The 18,877-nt window shown below is 39.8% G+C and overlaps 1 protein-coding gene across 5 annotated transcripts in view; it reads right to left on the minus strand.

Annotated features, from left to right (window-relative positions):
* The window catches only part of STAG1 (STAG1 cohesin complex component), a 249,125-nt gene that overhangs the window by 60,650 nt on the left and 169,598 nt on the right, over positions 1–18,877 (minus strand). For all 5 annotated transcript variants that reach the window (XM_072995831.2, XM_072995830.2, XM_078389310.1 and 2 more), the window contains 5 exons: positions 16,531–16,695; positions 14,898–14,994; positions 5,252–5,328; positions 1,482–1,686; positions 105–256 (listed from right to left, as the gene is read on the minus strand). In XM_072995831.2, coding sequence (XP_072851932.1) covers positions 105–256; positions 1,482–1,686; positions 5,252–5,328; positions 14,898–14,994; positions 16,531–16,695 — 696 coding nt within the window. The remainder of the gene's footprint in view (positions 1–104; positions 257–1,481; positions 1,687–5,251; positions 5,329–14,897; positions 14,995–16,530; positions 16,696–18,877) is intronic.

An 18,877-nucleotide genomic window follows, 5' to 3' on the forward strand; every position in this document is an offset into this window, starting at 1 on the left:
CAATGGAATCTTTTCGAGATAACTTTTTAGAGCAGTTACTGCTAATCTATTTCCTGGCAAACTTACTTTACAGTAAGAGGAGCAATTCTGGCCTACTAATTTACCTCTTTACGTTTCTGAAGAAGCAACTCCAGTCTTTCATTGGCTCTTTTACCGATCATTTTGTTCCTCTCAGCTTCATACTGCCTCTGTGTATTATCCTGATGAATACTCAGGTTTAAGGCAACATTCACAAGAGCAGTCATAAGCTTCATAGCTAGGGAAAACGTACAATAAAAAGTTCAGATATTTCAGTGCCTGAATACAGTTGAAGTTTGGGCAAGTATACTAAAAAGTCAGGAACAGAATATTAAGCCTTTCCCAGTTAAGCTCACACACTGCTTTCAATATATTATCAAATCGACAGCAGTAGCATCAACACAGTACTTGATGTATCTGGACTCCTCTTCATATTATAAAGAAAAACAGGTACAGTATATGCTATGAGATGGTACACTTTTTCCGCCACTGATAAGGAGAAAGTCTTGGAAGCTCCCATTTCCACTTAATGGCAATTAGTTTCCTGGTGCATCTAAATGTGACAAGCTGATTTATTCAAACTACAATCTGCCCACAATAGCAAATTATGCTCTGCTGCTAACTGTTAAGTGGAAGCTCCCAATGTTGTGTTCTTGTGCATGTATGTGTGTGCACACACAGAATGAGAAGGAATGAGTATGTAATCCCCATAGTTCTGCTAACTATAGTCAGTTGTTACCTTTTTATTCAGCCTGAATCTCCAAGAGCTTTTATTAACATATTCTGACCACAGAAAAAACACTGCCTTTTATGACCTGGACATTAGCACCTGTTTTCTCCTGCAGTTTCCATGAGAAAAAGAAACAGGATTCAGTGGGGGTGAGGTGGGGAGAAGACATTTTCCATCCACAGGCTGTGGCAGTTCTACTCACATACAGGCTCTTTACTTCATGCAGAAGTCAGTATAAACCACTTGTTTTTAAAAGTAAAATATAGCTCACAATCCTATGAATCTTAATCTTGAAATTCTATACATCACTGTAATAAATAGAACTGCAGAGCTGGAAGGGACCCTATTGATCATCGAGTCCAGCCCATCAATGAGGCACAGTGGGAATCAAATTTCAAACCACTGGCTCTGAAGCCAGAAGTCAGCTCCCAAGTTCACTTGCATAACGGTATAACATCAAGAAATGAAATCTAGGTCACGGCTATAAAAATATTGCTGGATCACTTTTAGTTGCATACCAAAAGGCAAACAGTCTAAAATCAGGAGTCGATCAGGAGACCCTTACTCTCAATACAAAAAGGTTACAAGTTTTAGTAACCACTCCAGAAGTAACCATTAATATACTCCTTTACCTTTGCCCAAAAGCAATGTTGTGAAGATCACAGAGGATAAGCATTCTTAGGATACAAACTTTACAGTTCCTTCGGAAACACTGCCTTTAAAATTCACTTACCAGCAAGGGTACTGGTATGCCTGAAGGCTCGGACCTGCGAATCTGACAAACCAGTCAGGAGTGAGATCACTGTATCCATCATATACTCATCGTAAATGATGCTGTATTGACACTGTCGTATTAGAACGCCTATGAATTCACAAAAATTTGATCGGAATTTTTTCCACTGTGGCCCTGGCATTGTAAGTGGGTAATCACCACTGTCCTGAAGGAAAACAAAATGCACATACTGTAATTAATACACGTTCAATGTTCAGTCATGTTGTATTTTTTCTAAAATATGGTGTATGGTATAATTTCATTGGAATTCTCTAAGTTATGTATCGGCAACTTCTAGAACATTAACTGCTGTACCTTATCACATTATTCATTAAATCCTCCTGTGGGGTACCATCCACTCAGAAAAAAGAGATGGAAGAGTATCTCCCACATGAGTTGTAGCCTTGAGGAGCACTTGGTTTCATACCCCTCTTCTCACTTTTCCTAACAGCTGGGCCTGCTTCACTGTTTCAAATCTCCCACATATTAAACAAAAGAAAGGAGCTGGTTTCTGACAAGTGATTGGCTGAAAGAGTGTTGCTTGAACCAACACTTGTGAAGTAAAGTAAGGTAGAAAGGTTTGAAATTAACCAAATACTTCCGCTGTCCTGGGAGATCCAATGAAAATATACAGCATGTTTGTCATCCTTCTTCAAGCTACCAGCTTAACATTTTCTATTTAATAAAGGTCAAAGATAAAGATGATTTCTTCATCTTAAGTTAAACCTTCTGTCCTATTTTTTTAATGAACTTAGATATTTTCATTTTGAATGGAGCCAAAAGCCTTGAAACTTCCATAATTGTGCTGTGATTGGCACTTGTTCGGTGTTCCTGCCCTTTACACTGAGTTATCAAGAGGCCAAAAGGGACTGCTTCTTTTGAAGAAAATAATATTTGATTCACACTGTGACATATGGAGACCATGACATTCCTCTGCAGGCAGGCTTTTCCTTAGTGACTGGCAGTCTGAGAGTTGTTTTTTTTAATGGATTGTTATGCTCCGTTGCTTTTAAATGTGTTTTAGTACTACTTATATTTACCATTTTAAATATAAACTTGTTTTATTCTTTTAAAGTATTTGTATACTTACTGTTTTTAGGTTTAAAATTTGGCTTTTTAATGGTGTAAGCCACTTTAGGTCCTTTCATGGAGAAAGGTAGGGTAGAAATATGTTAAATAAATAAATAAAACATTATTTTCTGTTTAAGAAGTCTCCTTAAAACTGGACTCAAAATCCTCTGTGTTTTGATGTGAACTACAACATTGAAGCTACCAGAATGAATCTGACACAACTCCGGGAGGCAGTGGGAGATAGGAGGGCCTGGCGTGCTCTGGTCCATGGGGTCACGAAGAGTCGGAAACGACTAAACAACGACAACAATATATTAATGAAATTTATGCAGGTCCATATGGGCTTGGTAAACTCTACCTAGACAATTCTGAAAAGGGTTGCCATGTCAGAATTGACTTGACAGCATACAATTACATTCATTCATTCATTCATTTAATGGGCATTCGTTATATTTGCTACACCCGCTTCTTTTTCTCTTAAAAGCAACATTGAATTTCAGCTCAAAAAGAAGTTTCAGATCTAGTGTTTAAGAATAACAGTTCCAAAGGTCAGAACTTAAACCTACAATGGTGCTATTACCCCAGTCTGCAATAGGCCTGAGACTGAAACTTGAATGTGTTACTACCTAGCTCTAGCCACAATGTGAGAAACTAAAGAAATAAAGAAGCCTTTTAAGTCAGTGATTCCCAACCCTGGGTCCACATATGTCTTGGACTACAAATCCAGAAATCCTGGCTAGCACAGCCAGTGGTACAGGTTTCTAGGAATTTTAGTCCAAGAATATCTGGGGACCCATGGTTGGGAACGACAGTCTAATCAGAGTCAGGTAATTCAATATAGTGTTTCTCAGTCCTTTTAAAGGCTCTGGCACAATACCTAATTACTGAACTTAGCAGCAAGAGAATTGCTATTGCCAGATTTTTTGCAGGACAGAGGAGTTAAATAGCTAAAGGCATTGTGTCTTAGTTCTAACTCTTAATATATACAGTAGGGACTCCAAAATCAATGTGATTTTTACTTTTTAAAATTATGAGCCTGGAATTTAGATGCAATGAAAACGGGGCAGAATGAAATAAAGTGAAAATGTAACTGAAAAATCTTCACTACACTCTTCATTTTGAAGTTCGTTTGGAGGTTTATTCTCTATTCCAGAGTATTTCTGATACTCTACCAGTACACAAAAACTATTCATTTGGATTTTATAGACAAGCTACAATTTTCACATGCACTTTAGCTTTGTTACAGTAGGATATTAGAACTCAATTGCTGCAGCAAATACTTTTTATCAAAAGGTCATATAGAGATGTTTTTGAGAACAGTTTCAGGCAATTGGAGTTAACCAGTAATGAAGGGCAGTGTTCTTTCAAGCAGCAGAAAAATTTCAGGTGGCCAATGGTGGCGGAGGTAGAGAAATGAATGTTACAGGTATGGATTATTTAAGAATAATGAAATGGTATGGGGGAGTGGGACAAGGACATGGAAGTTTTTTAAATCTTCGGAGGATCTGGCACAGGAAAGAAAACTGTTTAAAGGATTTTAAAAGTGTCATGTGATTAATTCAGAAGATTCACACCTACCAAAACTTCTGGAAAATAACTTGGCTCAAAAAGTCCCCATGCCCCATCTAAGGGGCATGGAGTCAATTCTGCCATGTTCTGAAGACCTGCCAGCACTCCTGGGGCCTCCATACACAATCCAAATTTCTATTCTTTTTTAAAAATGGTGATTAGAATGCATAAGGATGTTTTCTCCGTTTAAAAAAAATTGCAAGATTTTTTGGGGGTATAAAGAGGGTGAGTCCTCCAAGATCCAGGAATAATCATTTGCGACCCCTGGCCTTCTGGAAATTGACCATCCTATTGGGTTTAATGGCGTCAACAACAGAGTATTGGACCGACATAAGTATAACAAAATAAGACATTTTTCTGTGAGGTAGGGGAAGCAAAGTCATGTTTCTGTAACAAAAGGAAAAACAACATGATTCAATAATGGACTGGAAGTGGAAAAGCAAAGGGGAAGAAGGTAAAAAAACACACCAGCGTTTCACAGTGTACATTAACACTGTCAATAGATGAAGAGGGGAAAGGTGGAGAAGAGAAGCAGCTTGAACAAATGCAGTACAAGACAACTTGGAAACATCAGAGTAGAAGTTAAAACAGATAGGCATACAAGATGTTATTGCCGCCATAGGGATGTGTGCTGCTCAAAGTTTACTCTCAGGAACACATTCCAGGATCAGATATGCCCCTGTATTCTTTAAAATATACAGTACAGTATTCTGTTAAAATCCTTCCTTCTTCCAAAACAGTGCCTAAACTTCCCTCTCGCTACTTTTAACTTTCCTTCAAATGCACTGCATGCAGTCTTCTATTGCTGAAGCATAATTTCAGTGGAGAGTTAAAGGCATGCTTAAATCTTGCCACTGAAATCAATGGGACCTAAGAATGATCTGCTAGGGTTAAACTGTTCTGCCTCTGGGTAATTACTCCATCAAAGCAGCTACTCTCATTTATAGAGGTGATTAATTTATTCAGGCAATATAATTCATTTTATTACTAGGCAATTTATGATCAGAATAAAGCTCTCTGTTCTGAAAAGTTCCTTGCACACTCTTATATGAAACTTAAAACATTTCTGAATCTTTAATACTGTAGTGTACCTCATCAAATTCTTCAGTCATTTTCCTGATAATTTCTGCATTTTGCATGTTCCTAAACATTTCAATTCGTACAGTACCTGTAATAGAGTGAGCATAATTATGTGTTTTACTGCATTTGAATATATTATTAAATAACGCATTTTGAAGACTGTGAACCAGTAATTAATCAATTAATTTCCTCCTGTTCTTCTAAAAAGTGACACACAACAGCTAAAATAAAGAACATGAAGGCAAATCAAGACATGCATCAGATTCTATGCCTTTACTTATATGCAGCAGATAATAATAAAATCCAGCATTAGAGTTTGCATTTCAGAGCAGATGAAGTCTTCTACCAACAGAACAATTAAATACAATTTGTGTCTATATTTAGGGAACATCACCCAGAGATCTGAACATCTAATAAATTCTGATAGGACCAAGGTTCCCTCTCAGCTGAATGCACGCACGCACCTCTGCCTCCCTCCACATACGTTCCAGTCATGATGGAATCCTATACGGGGGGGGGGGGGGTGGAGTTGCATGTGCAGGAGCAAAGTCGTGAGAGAGGTGGAGCCGCACCCAGCCCAGGTGAAAGTTAAGAGTTGGATAGGACACATCTGTGGCGATCACCCCTTTGTGGCCCGTATTTCTTTGGGCTCCACACAGGTAAACACACCCTTTTTGCTGCACCCGGTATTTTCTAATACCACTTCAAGTCCCACACAGGAGCTGCCACCCCACATAGGTCATACACTTTAGGTAGCAGGGTTTATGATTAAGAATTCTTTTATTATTAACCAAAACAACAGGAAAATCATATATGAGTTCGTTCAGGCGTTTTTAGATCTTGCAGTCAATCACTTTACTATCAATTTTGTATCTCTTGTTATGCGTTCATTCCTGCTTGTTACATGGCTGATCTAAAACAACATTTTCTGAAGTGTTCTATCCAAAAACTGCTCTTCTGTTTTATGTACATTGTTGATTTTTGTTTAATTTGGACCCATGGAAAGGAAGCCCTAGAGAAACTCCACCAGGATTTCAATTGCATTCATCAAACTTAGCCTGAAGCAATCAATAGGAAAGGTACATTTCCTTGATCCCACTGTGAAGTACTGCACGGACATCTTAGCACTACACTGTATCAAAAACTCACTGATCAATATACCTACCTGCATGCTTCCAACCTCTATCCTGAAAATACCACTAAATCTATTGTTTACAACCAAGCTCTCAGTTGCATCTGTTCAGACCCACAAGACAGAGACTCCAAACTCAAGGATCCCCAAAATGCATTTCTACAATACCCACACAATATACGTATAGAACAAATTAACAAGGCAAAGGGAATACCCAGAAGCAACCTACAGCAAGAACCAGAAAAGAAAATGACCAAACACTGCTAATCATCACTTTTAGCCCGCAACTGAGACCACTCACATACAGCATAAATGATCTCTAACCCTTCCTAGGTAGCAGGTCTATACTTCCTTACAGACAACCCCACATGTTGTTCCTCTGCTGTTTCCTTCAATCATGTTACAATTAATGCAGCAATGTCTTTTTAACTTTTCTTTTGTTTTTGTGTTTCCTGTTGGAATGTTTACAGAACCAGATTTCAAAAGAACTGACTATCAAACAGGGATCATAAATCGTTACAAGGTGTGAAATGCAACAAAAACCAGTGTCTCTTAGAGCAGTGTTCCTCAACGTTTTCTGTAGTGCTGACCGGCGGAGCCTATGAGGGAGGTGGGGCGGTTCCTTGCGCTCATGCATTCCCCCTCCCGCCCACCCCCGCAAGCACTTCCCTCCCCACAGCTGCTCACGCTGGCAAGCGCGCCCGCAAAGCAGCTCTGGAGAGGGGAGTGCATGCGGGAGTGGGGGGCAAGGGGAGGTCTGTCTTTGCGACTTCCTGGCTCTTGCCCACTCCCACCCCCCTCTGCTGCCGCTCCTGGGAAGAGAGCAGCTGGAGCACCCAGCCAAGCTCTTGCCTCCCGGCTCTGGTCCACCCACCACCGCCGGGCCGCAAAGGCAGAGCTCCCGCCCGCCCCCGCACGCACTTCCCTCCCCACAGCTGCTTTGTGCACGTGGGGCGCTTGCATGAAAGGGGGAGGGAGAGCTCACGCTGGCAAGCGCGCCCGCAAAGCAGCTCTGGGGAGCGGAGTGTGAGCGGGGGAAGGTCTGTCTTCGCTGCCTCCTGGCTCTTGCCCACTCCCACCCACCCCTCCGCTGTCGCTGCTGGGAAGAGAGCAGCCAGAGCACCCGGCCATGCTCTTGCCACCTGGCTCTGGAACCTACAGTTCAATGCATTCCAATGGGGGGGGGGGGAAATTCATCAAAAATTAACGAAGAGTCAGAACAAAGCCAAATTAAGTTTGCAAAGGTTTTACAAGGTGCACTAACGATCCCAAGCTTTTAAAATAGTTTTGAACATTTTAAGACACTTTAAAAATAGCGAAAACTGACATCGCAAAACCACTGGAATGTATTGAATAGGCTTCAATGCATTCCAATGTGGGAAACATTGTTCTGCTTAGCGATGTTTCCTATGGCGATTTTCGCTTAAGGACGGTAATCCGTTCCCATTGGAACGGATTAACCGGTTTTCAATGCATTCCTATGCGAAATGGTGTTTCGCTTAGTGATGTTTTCCCATAGCGATGTTTTTTTGGGAACCAATTAACATCGTTAAGCGAGGCACCACTGTACAAAAGAAAACTGGAATATATCCTCTCATAACCTCCTGTTAACATTTAGCCTTCTCCCATCAGGCAGATTCTATGGCACCTCAAGTCTATCTAGTCCTCTACCCTTGGACTATGTGGTTACTATTTATAGTCTGACAAATTGCCAGGCATTCTATATCTACCCAAGGCAGTACAGAAGACTAAGAATTAACATCACTATTCATAAACACTCAAAAAACCTAGTTATCCTACTGCATCTGGAACTACGAAGAACAAGTGTGAAAGCAAAAACTAGTGAAAATTCTGCAGCAATGAATACAGCATTAGTCTCGAGAGCTTCACTTTTGTTATGGCTTTAGAACATGAATTAACATCTGTAAGTCAATCCTGTATCTGAAACTATATTTAAACATACTAGCACTGAGACAACCAAAACCTATACACAATTGGATACTTTTGCTTATACTGTACAGTACAAGCAATCCAGCAGCCTGTTTTAAACTGCACTGTACTTGCAAATGCAGTTTATTATTTGGAAAGGAGATCTTAGTTGTATGTAGAGGCTTCTAATACAGATCAGCACAGCTTTTTCCAGTTTTAGGATGTCACGGATGTATTCAGCATTCTCAAGAAGCAATCAATAATTTATGTACATTACAGATACTCTCCCCTGTCACAATGCTTTTCAAAGTCTGAACTAGTGAGTACACAATTATGTTAAAGGTCATCTTTTTTTCTCTGCTCACATATTAGTATAGCACAATCTTCAGCATACTCAAACCTTATGGTGCTAGATTTCTTTTATATCCTCCTTGTAAAAATGATTACTGTCTGGTAATATGCAATAGGTAATATGCCTCTTCTTTGAACATGGGATCTGTTGTGAACCTGGCTGTGACCTTATGAGAAATCAAGTTGTCTTCTATTTATAACTTTCCTGTTGAGATGGCACTGATACTGAATTATACATAATTTTCAAAACACTAACAAATCTAGCTGAATCTGGTTCCATGTTTTTTAAAGAGAACACTGTGACAATGATAGCCAAATAATGAAAGCAAGGCCATTTACTCATAACAGGCATGGAGAAACACAAAAATTGGAACATGATGCTGATATACAAACACAGTTGCTTACTACAAAAAAGACATATAAATTAGTTCCAAGTGAAATCTTGCAGAAACAGTAATGTCATTAGATAATGGAGCTGGACTACAGCATCTGAAAATACCAGATAAGAGGTACTGAACTTGATTTCCAAGACTCATAAAAACATCTAAAAACAGATTAACTGGATTTTCCCAAATGTTCCCCATTATGCAACGTGGTGACATTTTTACAATTCAGAAATACATTTTTTAAAATTCATTAGCGCTTAAAACAAGGGTGTGGCCCTCCCACTGTTTTTCAACCTATAGGTCTCATTAACTTTGGATTGCACAGTAAATGGTAGGGTATTTTGGAAGTTAGTTTAAATACATATGGAGAGCCATAGTTACCTGGATGTAAGCAAATACATTTTATTAATTGCCAGCTGCATGACTGGATACTCACTGCCATGTTTATGTAACCTGGACATATTTAATAAGGCTGAACATTAAGATTTACTTGTATTTTAAAATAAAACAGTATCTTTCACCCTACTTAGCAGTTATCCTAATTTTATTTCTATCAAATTCAACCCTGTAACACTGGCTATAAGAATACGATTCTATACAATCTGTACTCATGTGCAAGAATATCCAACACACAAAATTTTATGTCAAACTATTCTTAGATTAGACCTGTGGTGGCAAACCTTTTGGGCTTGCATGACCAAACTGGAAAAAACCACACAGGGGGCGATGTGCCATGGCAGTGGCAGAACCAGAAGTGGCAATGGAAGGGGGAATCCTGGGCACAGAGGTGCCTCAAGACCCCACTCTGGATCCGCTGCCAGAACCAGCTGCTCTGGATCCTGACCCGCCGCCTGTCCTGGCACCAGCACCACGGTTGCAGCCTCAGGTTTGGCTGCGGGGGAGGGGGGAGTAGCAATCCGGCGATTTATGGCTCACGTGCTGGAAGAAAGGGCTCTGTGTGCTAGCTGTGGCACGCGTACCATAGGTTTGCCATCGCTGGATTAGACAATTCTCATGCAGATTGACAATATTTCTCTCACCCTTTACAATGCATTATCATTTCAGAAACCACAACTTTTTCAGTGCATGCATATTTTTTCTCGTTCCCTGGCACACCCTTATATCAAGCTAGGTTTCCAGTCTTTCACCTTAAACCCACTTAAAAATTCTGAACTGAATTAGCTTTAAATCTTGTATTTTAAAGGCTGTGCAATTGGCTGAATTCGTCTACAAACCTCTATTTTGCTACCTTATTGGGAAACAGGTAAATCTGGGCTTTTGAAGGCTATGCCAGCAGTACACAAGCTCCAGCAACTTCAACCAAACTGAAAAAGCATGAAGACTACATTTTTACATTTTGTCTTCCAGCTTGGTACAGACAATCTAATTCCCAGAAGATTGGCCAAGAGCTAAGGAAATGGCCACAGCAACTATGTACTGTATATGAAAACAGTGTGAAACAGTTATGATCCCTACCTACCTCACATCAACAAAATCATGCAACTTCAAGGAACCAACTGAACTACAATTTGCATCTCTTTTACTTTCATTCTGTCTTTCTTCTGAATAAATCATTTCCCCCTTTTCACTTTTAATCAAGTCTCATCTTTTGATAGCCTCACAACCTCAGTTTATACACATGGACACTTCAAATAATAATCATACTTAGATTTAATAGTACCCTAAAATAAGAAATGAAGCCTAGAAAATGCTATAACCAAGATTCCATACCGACCACCGCAACAATACTGTCTTCCATTTTAGGACTACAGTGGTACCTCAATTTATGAATGTCCCTACTAACGAACATTTCGACTTACGAACAACTCCGGTAGTAACATTCTGCTTCGACTTGTGAACAGAGCTTCCACTTACGAACAGAAACAGGCAGGGAAAAAAGGCGGGCAATTCAACTTTCTAACTGTAAGTGGTGACAAGGCTGTATTCTTTGTGCTGTAGCTCTTTCGGCAGTTATAGGGTGTGTCACAGTTGGAGGCTTGGGAGAGCCTCCTGCTTTGGAGTGAGCCTGTGTGTGTGTCTGCAGGGAGGCAAGCTTCTCTTTTCTCCTTTAAAAAAACTGTTCTGAGTGGGTTTTGGTGGCTCTGCTTCAGAGAGAGAGTGTGTGTCTGCAGGGAGGGTTTGTTTCTGTGCTCTGCTTTGGAGCGAGTGTGTGTGTATGTGTCTGTATTTTTGGAGGTTTTTTCCTTCTTAAACCTCAGCAATGGAGGTGGCTCTAGTGTCTGTTTTTTGAGAGTTTTTTTCTTAAAGCCTTAGCAACAGAGCACCTTCTGACTGGGCCTGCTGTGCTCTTTTTATTTATTTATTTATTTATTTATTTATTTATTTATTTATTTATTTATTTATTTATTTATTTATTTATTTATTTATTTATTTTTCCCCCTCTGGGCAGTGGGGAGGGGGAGCCATGGCTGCTGATTGGAGTGAGGGAAGCTCTGGAGTAGCAGGAGGAGGCAAGCGGGCGGGCGGGCAGGCAGTCAAGCGCTTCCCGGCCAGGTCTCTGGCCCTGGCCCCATTCACTTTGGCCAGGCTTTGAGGCTCCCTTTCTCTCCTGGGTTTTGTTTTATTTTTTGCGGCCCCAGCGTGTTCCTATGGGGCTTGCAGTGTTTTATTATTTGTGCATTTCTTTCTTCGGCCAGAATAGATTAATCGGGTTTCAATGCATTCCTATGGGAAATGGTGCTTCGACTTACAAATGTTTCGAGTTATGAACACTGTTCCAGTACAGATTAAGTTCGTAAATCGAGGTAGCACTGTACTTACTTATTTGATTTCAGTCCTGTGTTTTCCCATGAATCAGAATCAAGTCAGTTTACAATTAAGTTAAAAAATACAATTCAAACACAAAATGAATAAAAAGCATGCATCATTTACAACAATTTTATAATCTTTGCTCCTCAAAAATCTTTTAAAAAGACATAATGTCCTATCTACAAAAGGACTCAAAAATAATTAATTCTTTCATTCTGAAGAGAAAGCTTCCTAAATATGAAGAACAAAAGAAGAAAACACAACTTACAAACAGTATTCCGGCCCACCACAATAATACAACAAATATTATGAGTCAGAAAAGGACAAAAGGGACCCCCTCACCACTGCAGGAGTATACCGGATACCTTGCAGTTGTGACCAGGTATATACTGGGCCAACAAAATGCAGCATCCACACCAGAATCAAAGAACACGAAAGACACTGCAGACTAAAACAACCGGAAAAATTGGCAATAGCTGAAGATGCCCTGAAATAAGTTGGACATGAAATCCTATTTCAAAACAGAAGCACTGGACAACACCAGCCATCATTATGTTAGACTACACAGGGAAGCCACTGAAATCCACAAACATCAGCAAAGTTTCAACAAAAAAGAAGTATAAAACTCAACAAAGCCTGGCTCCCAGCACTGAAAAATACAGCCTGCAAAAAGGTCAATGCACTCTACCCAGCTACAAGGACCAATGATCACTGCACACAAAAGACAAGCTAATGACACATATCAATCACAGTGACAAATCATCTCTCCCCCTTATCACAACAATACACCCATAATAAAAAAAACACCCTGATGACTGTAATCACTCAATCTCCTGAAAAAGACAAAAAGCTGATCCCACAGCTACAAATACTCAACTATCCCACACACTACACCAGAACACAGAGAGAATTCTAACTCCTGTCCTCTGAAGATGCCGGGCACAGAAACTGGTGAAATGTTAGGAAGAAAAACCTCCAGAACATGACCAAATTGCCCAAAAAACCTACAACAACCATTGGATCCTGGCTGTGAAAGCCTTCGAGAATACTGTACAAAGAAGAAATGTACTTTGAAGTTGGGCAACACCTCTATTGGACCACTGAATAATTACGAATAGAATAACCTTTGAAGTTTCCCAGAATTCTTTATCAGGTAAAGATAATATAAAACTTGGTATTAAGTCAAGTACAGTGGTGCCTCGCACAACGAGTGCCTCACACAACGATGAATTCACACAACGATGCATTTTTCTGTTAAATTTGCTGCCTCACACAGCGATGTTTCCTATGGGGGTTTTTCACACAACGATCTCCCTTTTCGCTCCTGTAAAAGTGTATTACAATGTTTGGAAGCTGTTTTAAATGATTGCAATGGTTAGTCCACCTCCTGAAACCTACGCAAACTGATTTTGGTGTTGTTCTGACACTTCGTTAATTTATGATGATTTTTTGAATTTTCTCCATTGGAAACCATTGGATGGTCTGTCTAATGGTTTCCAATGGAAAAAACAAAAAATCATCATAAATTAACGAAGTGTCAGAACAACACCAAAATCAGTTTGCATAGGTTTCAGGAGGTGGACTAACCACTGCAATCATTTAAAACAGCTTCCAAACATTGTAAGACACTTTTACAGGAGCGAAAAGGGAGATCCAGAAGAACTTTAAAAGGCAAACGGAGATCAAAGAGCCCTTTCCCGATCTCCCTTTTCGCTCCTGTAAAAGTGTCTTACAATGTTTGGAAGCTGTTTTAAATGATTGCAATGGTTAGTCCACCTCCTGAAACCTATGCAAACTGATTTTGGTGTTGTTCTGACACTTCGTTAATTTATGATGATTTTTTGTTTTTTCCATTGGAAACCATTAGACAGACCATCCAATGGTTTCCAATGGAAAAAACAAAAAATCATCACAAATTAACGAAGTGTCAGAACAACACCAAAATCAGTTTGCGTAGGTTTCAGGAGGTGGACTAACCATTGCAATCATTTAAAACAGCTTCCAAACATTGTAAGACACTTTTACAGGAGCAAAAAAGGACTTCGCAAAGGCACTGAAATGTATTGAGTCGGCTTCAATACATTCCAATATAGGAAACATTGTTTCACACAGCGATGTTTCCTATGGGGATTTTCACTCAACGATGGCAATCCGTTCCAATTGGAACGGATTAACCGGTTTTCAATTCAGTCCTATGGGAAATGGTGTTTCACAGAATGATGTTTCACACAACGTTGATTTTTTTGGAACCAATTAACATTGTTGTGTGAGGCACCACTGTACTTAAAAAAAAGGTTGGGCCAAATGTTCTGCCCATGACTTATCACACCAGTGCATCAACAAAGTAAAACAGAGTTTGGATTCCATAAACAAGAGGTCATTTTGAAGCCTCCTCTTTGCCCACAGAGAAAAATCTAGCCTGCCCCGCTAACTGACTTTGCACTTTGTTGATTCATGAAGCACTGAGCAGCACATCTGGCCATTTAAAAAATAATAATCTTAATTCCAAGTTTTATATTCTGTTTATCTGACAGAATTCTGGGGGACTCAAAAGTTAGCTTTATTTGTAAAACTTCAGTGGTTGAAATCCAACAGTAAGTTGTAACTAGAGTATGCCTATCAAATCAATGAAACTTACAAAGTTGTATTTATGTCACCAAGTCCCCGCTGATTCAACGGACCTACTACAGTTGCAACATACTATTGATTTCAGCAGGTGGTTTAATAAAAACAATTATTCAACATAAATTGGTTCTTTTAAGTGATCCCATAGTGGCTTTTTATACATGAAAAAATGTAACAGCAAATAACATCCAGACAAACGGAACCCTGATATTGACCAAAATATTGGTTTGTATACTTAAACTGATTCTACCAGGTTTCTTGCTGACTATTTCTGTTATTCTCTCTGATGATATACATTCATAGAAAACAGCCTAAATAAAACATACATAATGTTCCTACATTTTACCATCCTACAGGCTGTAGGACTGTAGATTGTGCAGTACTATGTTCTACACATGCAGTTCTCACAAACACAACAGATGATGAGTTACACAAATTAAAAGCAATTCTGTTATTCATCTGTACCTCGGCATCCTGAACACTGGATGAAGAAGTTGATTAAATCCAAAAGTGCCATGTCTCTGTCTTGCTTATATGATTCAATCCAATCATCCACCACAGACTGTTAAAATGGAGAAAGATTATTAAAACATTCACTTCAGAATTTTTACAAAGGGGTGGGTTTTTCAAAAAGTGCAATGAGTTCAAATTTCTGCTTATTACATCGAAACCTGTGTGATCAGAACACGTTACAAACTTCACATAAGGTCTGACCTGCATGGAACACCATGCTAAACCGTGGTTTGCATGATGTACATAAGCAGAAAAGAGATTCAATTAGCTTTGGGCTCACATGCTTATTCCTACATACATTTATACATTGCTTTCAGTAATTTTTTTTGTCATCTGGAGCAACACTATGGGCAAAACCAACTATATTTACTATCAAACAAGTCAACTTCAGATACAGGGTTATTAAACTAACTTTTAAAAATTAACAACTGTTATTGCTTAGAGTAGTGGTCTCCAACCTCTTCCTTTTAGTTAACCAAAAGATACGAGTGAAAGGGAAAGTAATCAATAAGATTTAGCTTGGTATGTGAATGTAACAACTGTGCTGACTATGTTTGTCTTATATGACAAATGCAATTTACAGTATTAAAGATCGTATGTCCATAGCATTATAACAAAAATAACCATGCAATCAAAATTGTATCTTTGTATTCATTTGTAAAGTGACTGTTAAGAAATTTATTTTCCAGAGCAACCTTTCTTAATTTTCCAAAAGCAAACACATCATCTCCCAGTATTATACTGTATTGTAAACAAAAAAGATACAGTGGTGCCTCGCATTACGACATTAATTTGTTCCAGAGAAATCGCTGTAGAACGAAAACGTTATAATGTGAAAATAAAAAGCCCACTGAAATGCATTAAAACCCGTTTAATGTGTTCCAAAGGGCTGGAAACTCACAGTCCAGCGAAGATCCTCCACAGGGTGGCCATTTTCGCTGCCTGTGCAGCGAGGAATCCATCCCAGAAAACAGCAGGGAACCATTTTATTTACCCGGCGGCCATTTTGAAACCGCCAATCAGCTGCCCGAAAATTGTTGTTTTGTGAAGAATCGGTTCCCGAAGCAGGGAACCAATCATTGCAAAGCGGAAAAAAAAAACCACACATTCAGACCATCACAAAAAGATCGTCGTAATGCAGTTTCGTCGTAATGCGGGGCAATCGTAAAGCAAGGCAGCACTGTATTCTGCTTGAGAAATACCACTTCCCATAAATTTCTATTTAAAAAAATGAAGTGGTAAATTCAAAAGGTATGTAAGTGCCAGCTATTTTCAAAATTTATACTACTACTGATCTACTCTTCTAAAGTAAGTGAGACTAATAAACTATGATGCCACAAAGAATATTGGTTAGTTGGCTCATGACTTTATATCACAGAATTTGCACTTCACCTTAATTGATTATGGTCTTTTATCTATAAATTTCTAATTGTATTCTATGTTTTATATCACTCAGATGTAGGAATTAGATTATCTGCCAGATTAAGAATAGACAAAATCTCATTTGTGCAATTTTATATTGAAGCGCTAAGATATAAAACTGAGCTAATTTTACAGAATCAGCAATAAGCATGCATGCACTTACCTGCATAGCACTTTTGCCCATTTTCACTACCTCAAACAAAGTAAAAGGGCCCCCTTCTCCATTCTGCTGTGGGTGGCCATTAGCTCTTCCTCGACCTGCTCCTCTAATTCCAGATTCTGAACGAAACTTTTCTGCTGGAGTTTTTCGAGGCTTCTTATTGGCAGACTAGGAAAGAGAAGAGGATGGGCAACTCTTGATGCTTTTGTATCACATTCAGAAATTTAGCCTTATATGTGGGTAACTTGGCTTCCAGACTAGAATCCTACTGCTTTTTTTTTTTTACTGGGTACAAAAGTGAATCATAGAAGCCACCTCAGCTAACTGTGGCTAATTGATGCATTGCTAATCACCTGGCTGGATTCATAACAAGCACACGACTTATATAAAACTGGCACTTGTTAATTAGGTGCAACATATTCTGCATATTCTCCTCTATGCATAGTAAAAAAACAGCAGGTTCCCGACCTAAAAACTAAAATCGGTACTTTGAACAAACAAAATGAAGGGCAAGACCAACTTTTAGGCCCAGCTAGAATGGATAAACTGGATGAATTGTACTCAGATTAACATTTAAGCAAGTCCTATTGATTTACTAGATCTATTCTAGTTGGTACTAACAACTAGATTTAGCCTGAAGAGCCCCCCAATTCTGAGCCCCCAGAAAACACTTGAGACATTTTAAATACATATCATAAGACAACAACACACCAAAGTTTTTGCGAAGGCTTTCACGGCAGGGATCTAATGGTTGTCGTGGGTTTTTCGGGCTCTTTGGCCGTGTTCTGAAGGTTGTTCTTCCTAACGTTTCGCCAGTCTCTGTGGCCGGCATCTTCAGAGGACAGCACTCTGTGCTCTGGTGTAGTTTGCTTGGGAGTGGAGTATTTATGGCTGTGAGATAGGCTTTTGTCCTATTCAGGACATGGGTGATTAGTGTGTCTTGTTGTGGGTGTATTGTTGTGATAAGGAGAAGAGATTATCTGTCACTGTGACTGATGGGTGTCATTAGCTGGTCTTTTGTGTGTTGTGATCCCCCGTCCTTGTAGCTGGGTAGAGGTCATTGACCTTTTGCAGACTGTATTTTCCAGTACTGCGAGCCAAGTTTTGTTGAGTTTCAAACTTTCCTCTTTTCTGTTGAAGTTCTACTGGTGCTTGTGGATTTCAATGGCTTCCCTGTGCAGTCTGACGTAATGATTGCTGGTGTTGTCCAGTATTTCAGTATTTTGAATTAGAATTTCATGTCCAGCTTGTTTTAGGGCATGTTCAGCTACTGCAGATTTTTCTGGTTGCTTTAGTCTGCAGTGTCTCTCATGTTCTTTGATTCTGGTGTGGTTGCTTCATTTTGTGGTTCCAATGTATACCTGGCCACAACTGCAAGGTATCCGGTATACGTCTGCAGTGGTGAGGGGATCCCTTCTGTCCTTTGCTGATGATAACATCTGTTGTATTTTTGTGGTGGGCTTGAATACTGTTTGTAGGTTGTGTTTTCTCAAAAGTTTCCCGTGCGGTCCGTGACCTCTTGGGGAAACTTGGCAGAAATACTTTATTTGTGGGTGGCTGTTTTTCTTTTCAGTTTGGTTTTGTTTTCTTGGTTTGATGGCTCTTGTGATTTCATTTTTGGAGTAGCCATTTGCCTGTAGGGCCCAATTCAGGTGGTTGAGTTCAGTGCTGAGAAACTGAGCTTCACAGTTCCGAATTGCATGGTCTACCAGTGTTTTGATTATGCCTCTTTTTTACTGTGGGTGGTGGTTGGAATTTTTGTGTAGGCACTGGTCTGCGTGGGTGGGTTTTCTGTAGACCTTGTGTCCCAGTCGGAGGTCAGTTTTGCGTATGACCATGATATCTTAGAACAGGAGTTGGCCCTCTATTTCTTTTCCCATGGTGAATTGGCCCACTGTAAGTGCCATCAGCTCCCCAACATATTAGCCAAACACCTAGCGGCCCTCCTACAGACCCACACTGGACAAACCTCATCCTATATCAAAGACTCAGAACATTTCATAAGCAAGATCAGCACCCTAAAACTCAACCATGGGGACAGACTGATCAGCTTTGACGTAGTATCCCTGTTCAATAAAGTACCGATAAAGGACACCCTGACACTCATCCAGCAGATCTTTCCAGAAGACATCAAGGCCCTTTTCCAACACTGCCTAATGACCAGGTATTTCCAGTGGGATAATGAATTCTATGAACAGACAGATGGAGTGGCCATGGGGAGCCCCCTCAGCCCGGTTATAGCAAACTTCTACATGGAGCATTTCAAAAACCTTGCCCTGGCTTCGGCACCCCTCGCATCCACAGTCTGGTTCCGATATGTGGATGACACCTTTGCAATCTGGAGCCACAG

The sequence above is a fragment of the Pogona vitticeps genome, chromosome 3 (assembly GCF_051106095.1).
Source record: "Pogona vitticeps strain Pit_001003342236 chromosome 3, PviZW2.1, whole genome shotgun sequence".
NCBI lineage: Eukaryota > Metazoa > Chordata > Lepidosauria > Squamata > Agamidae > Pogona > Pogona vitticeps.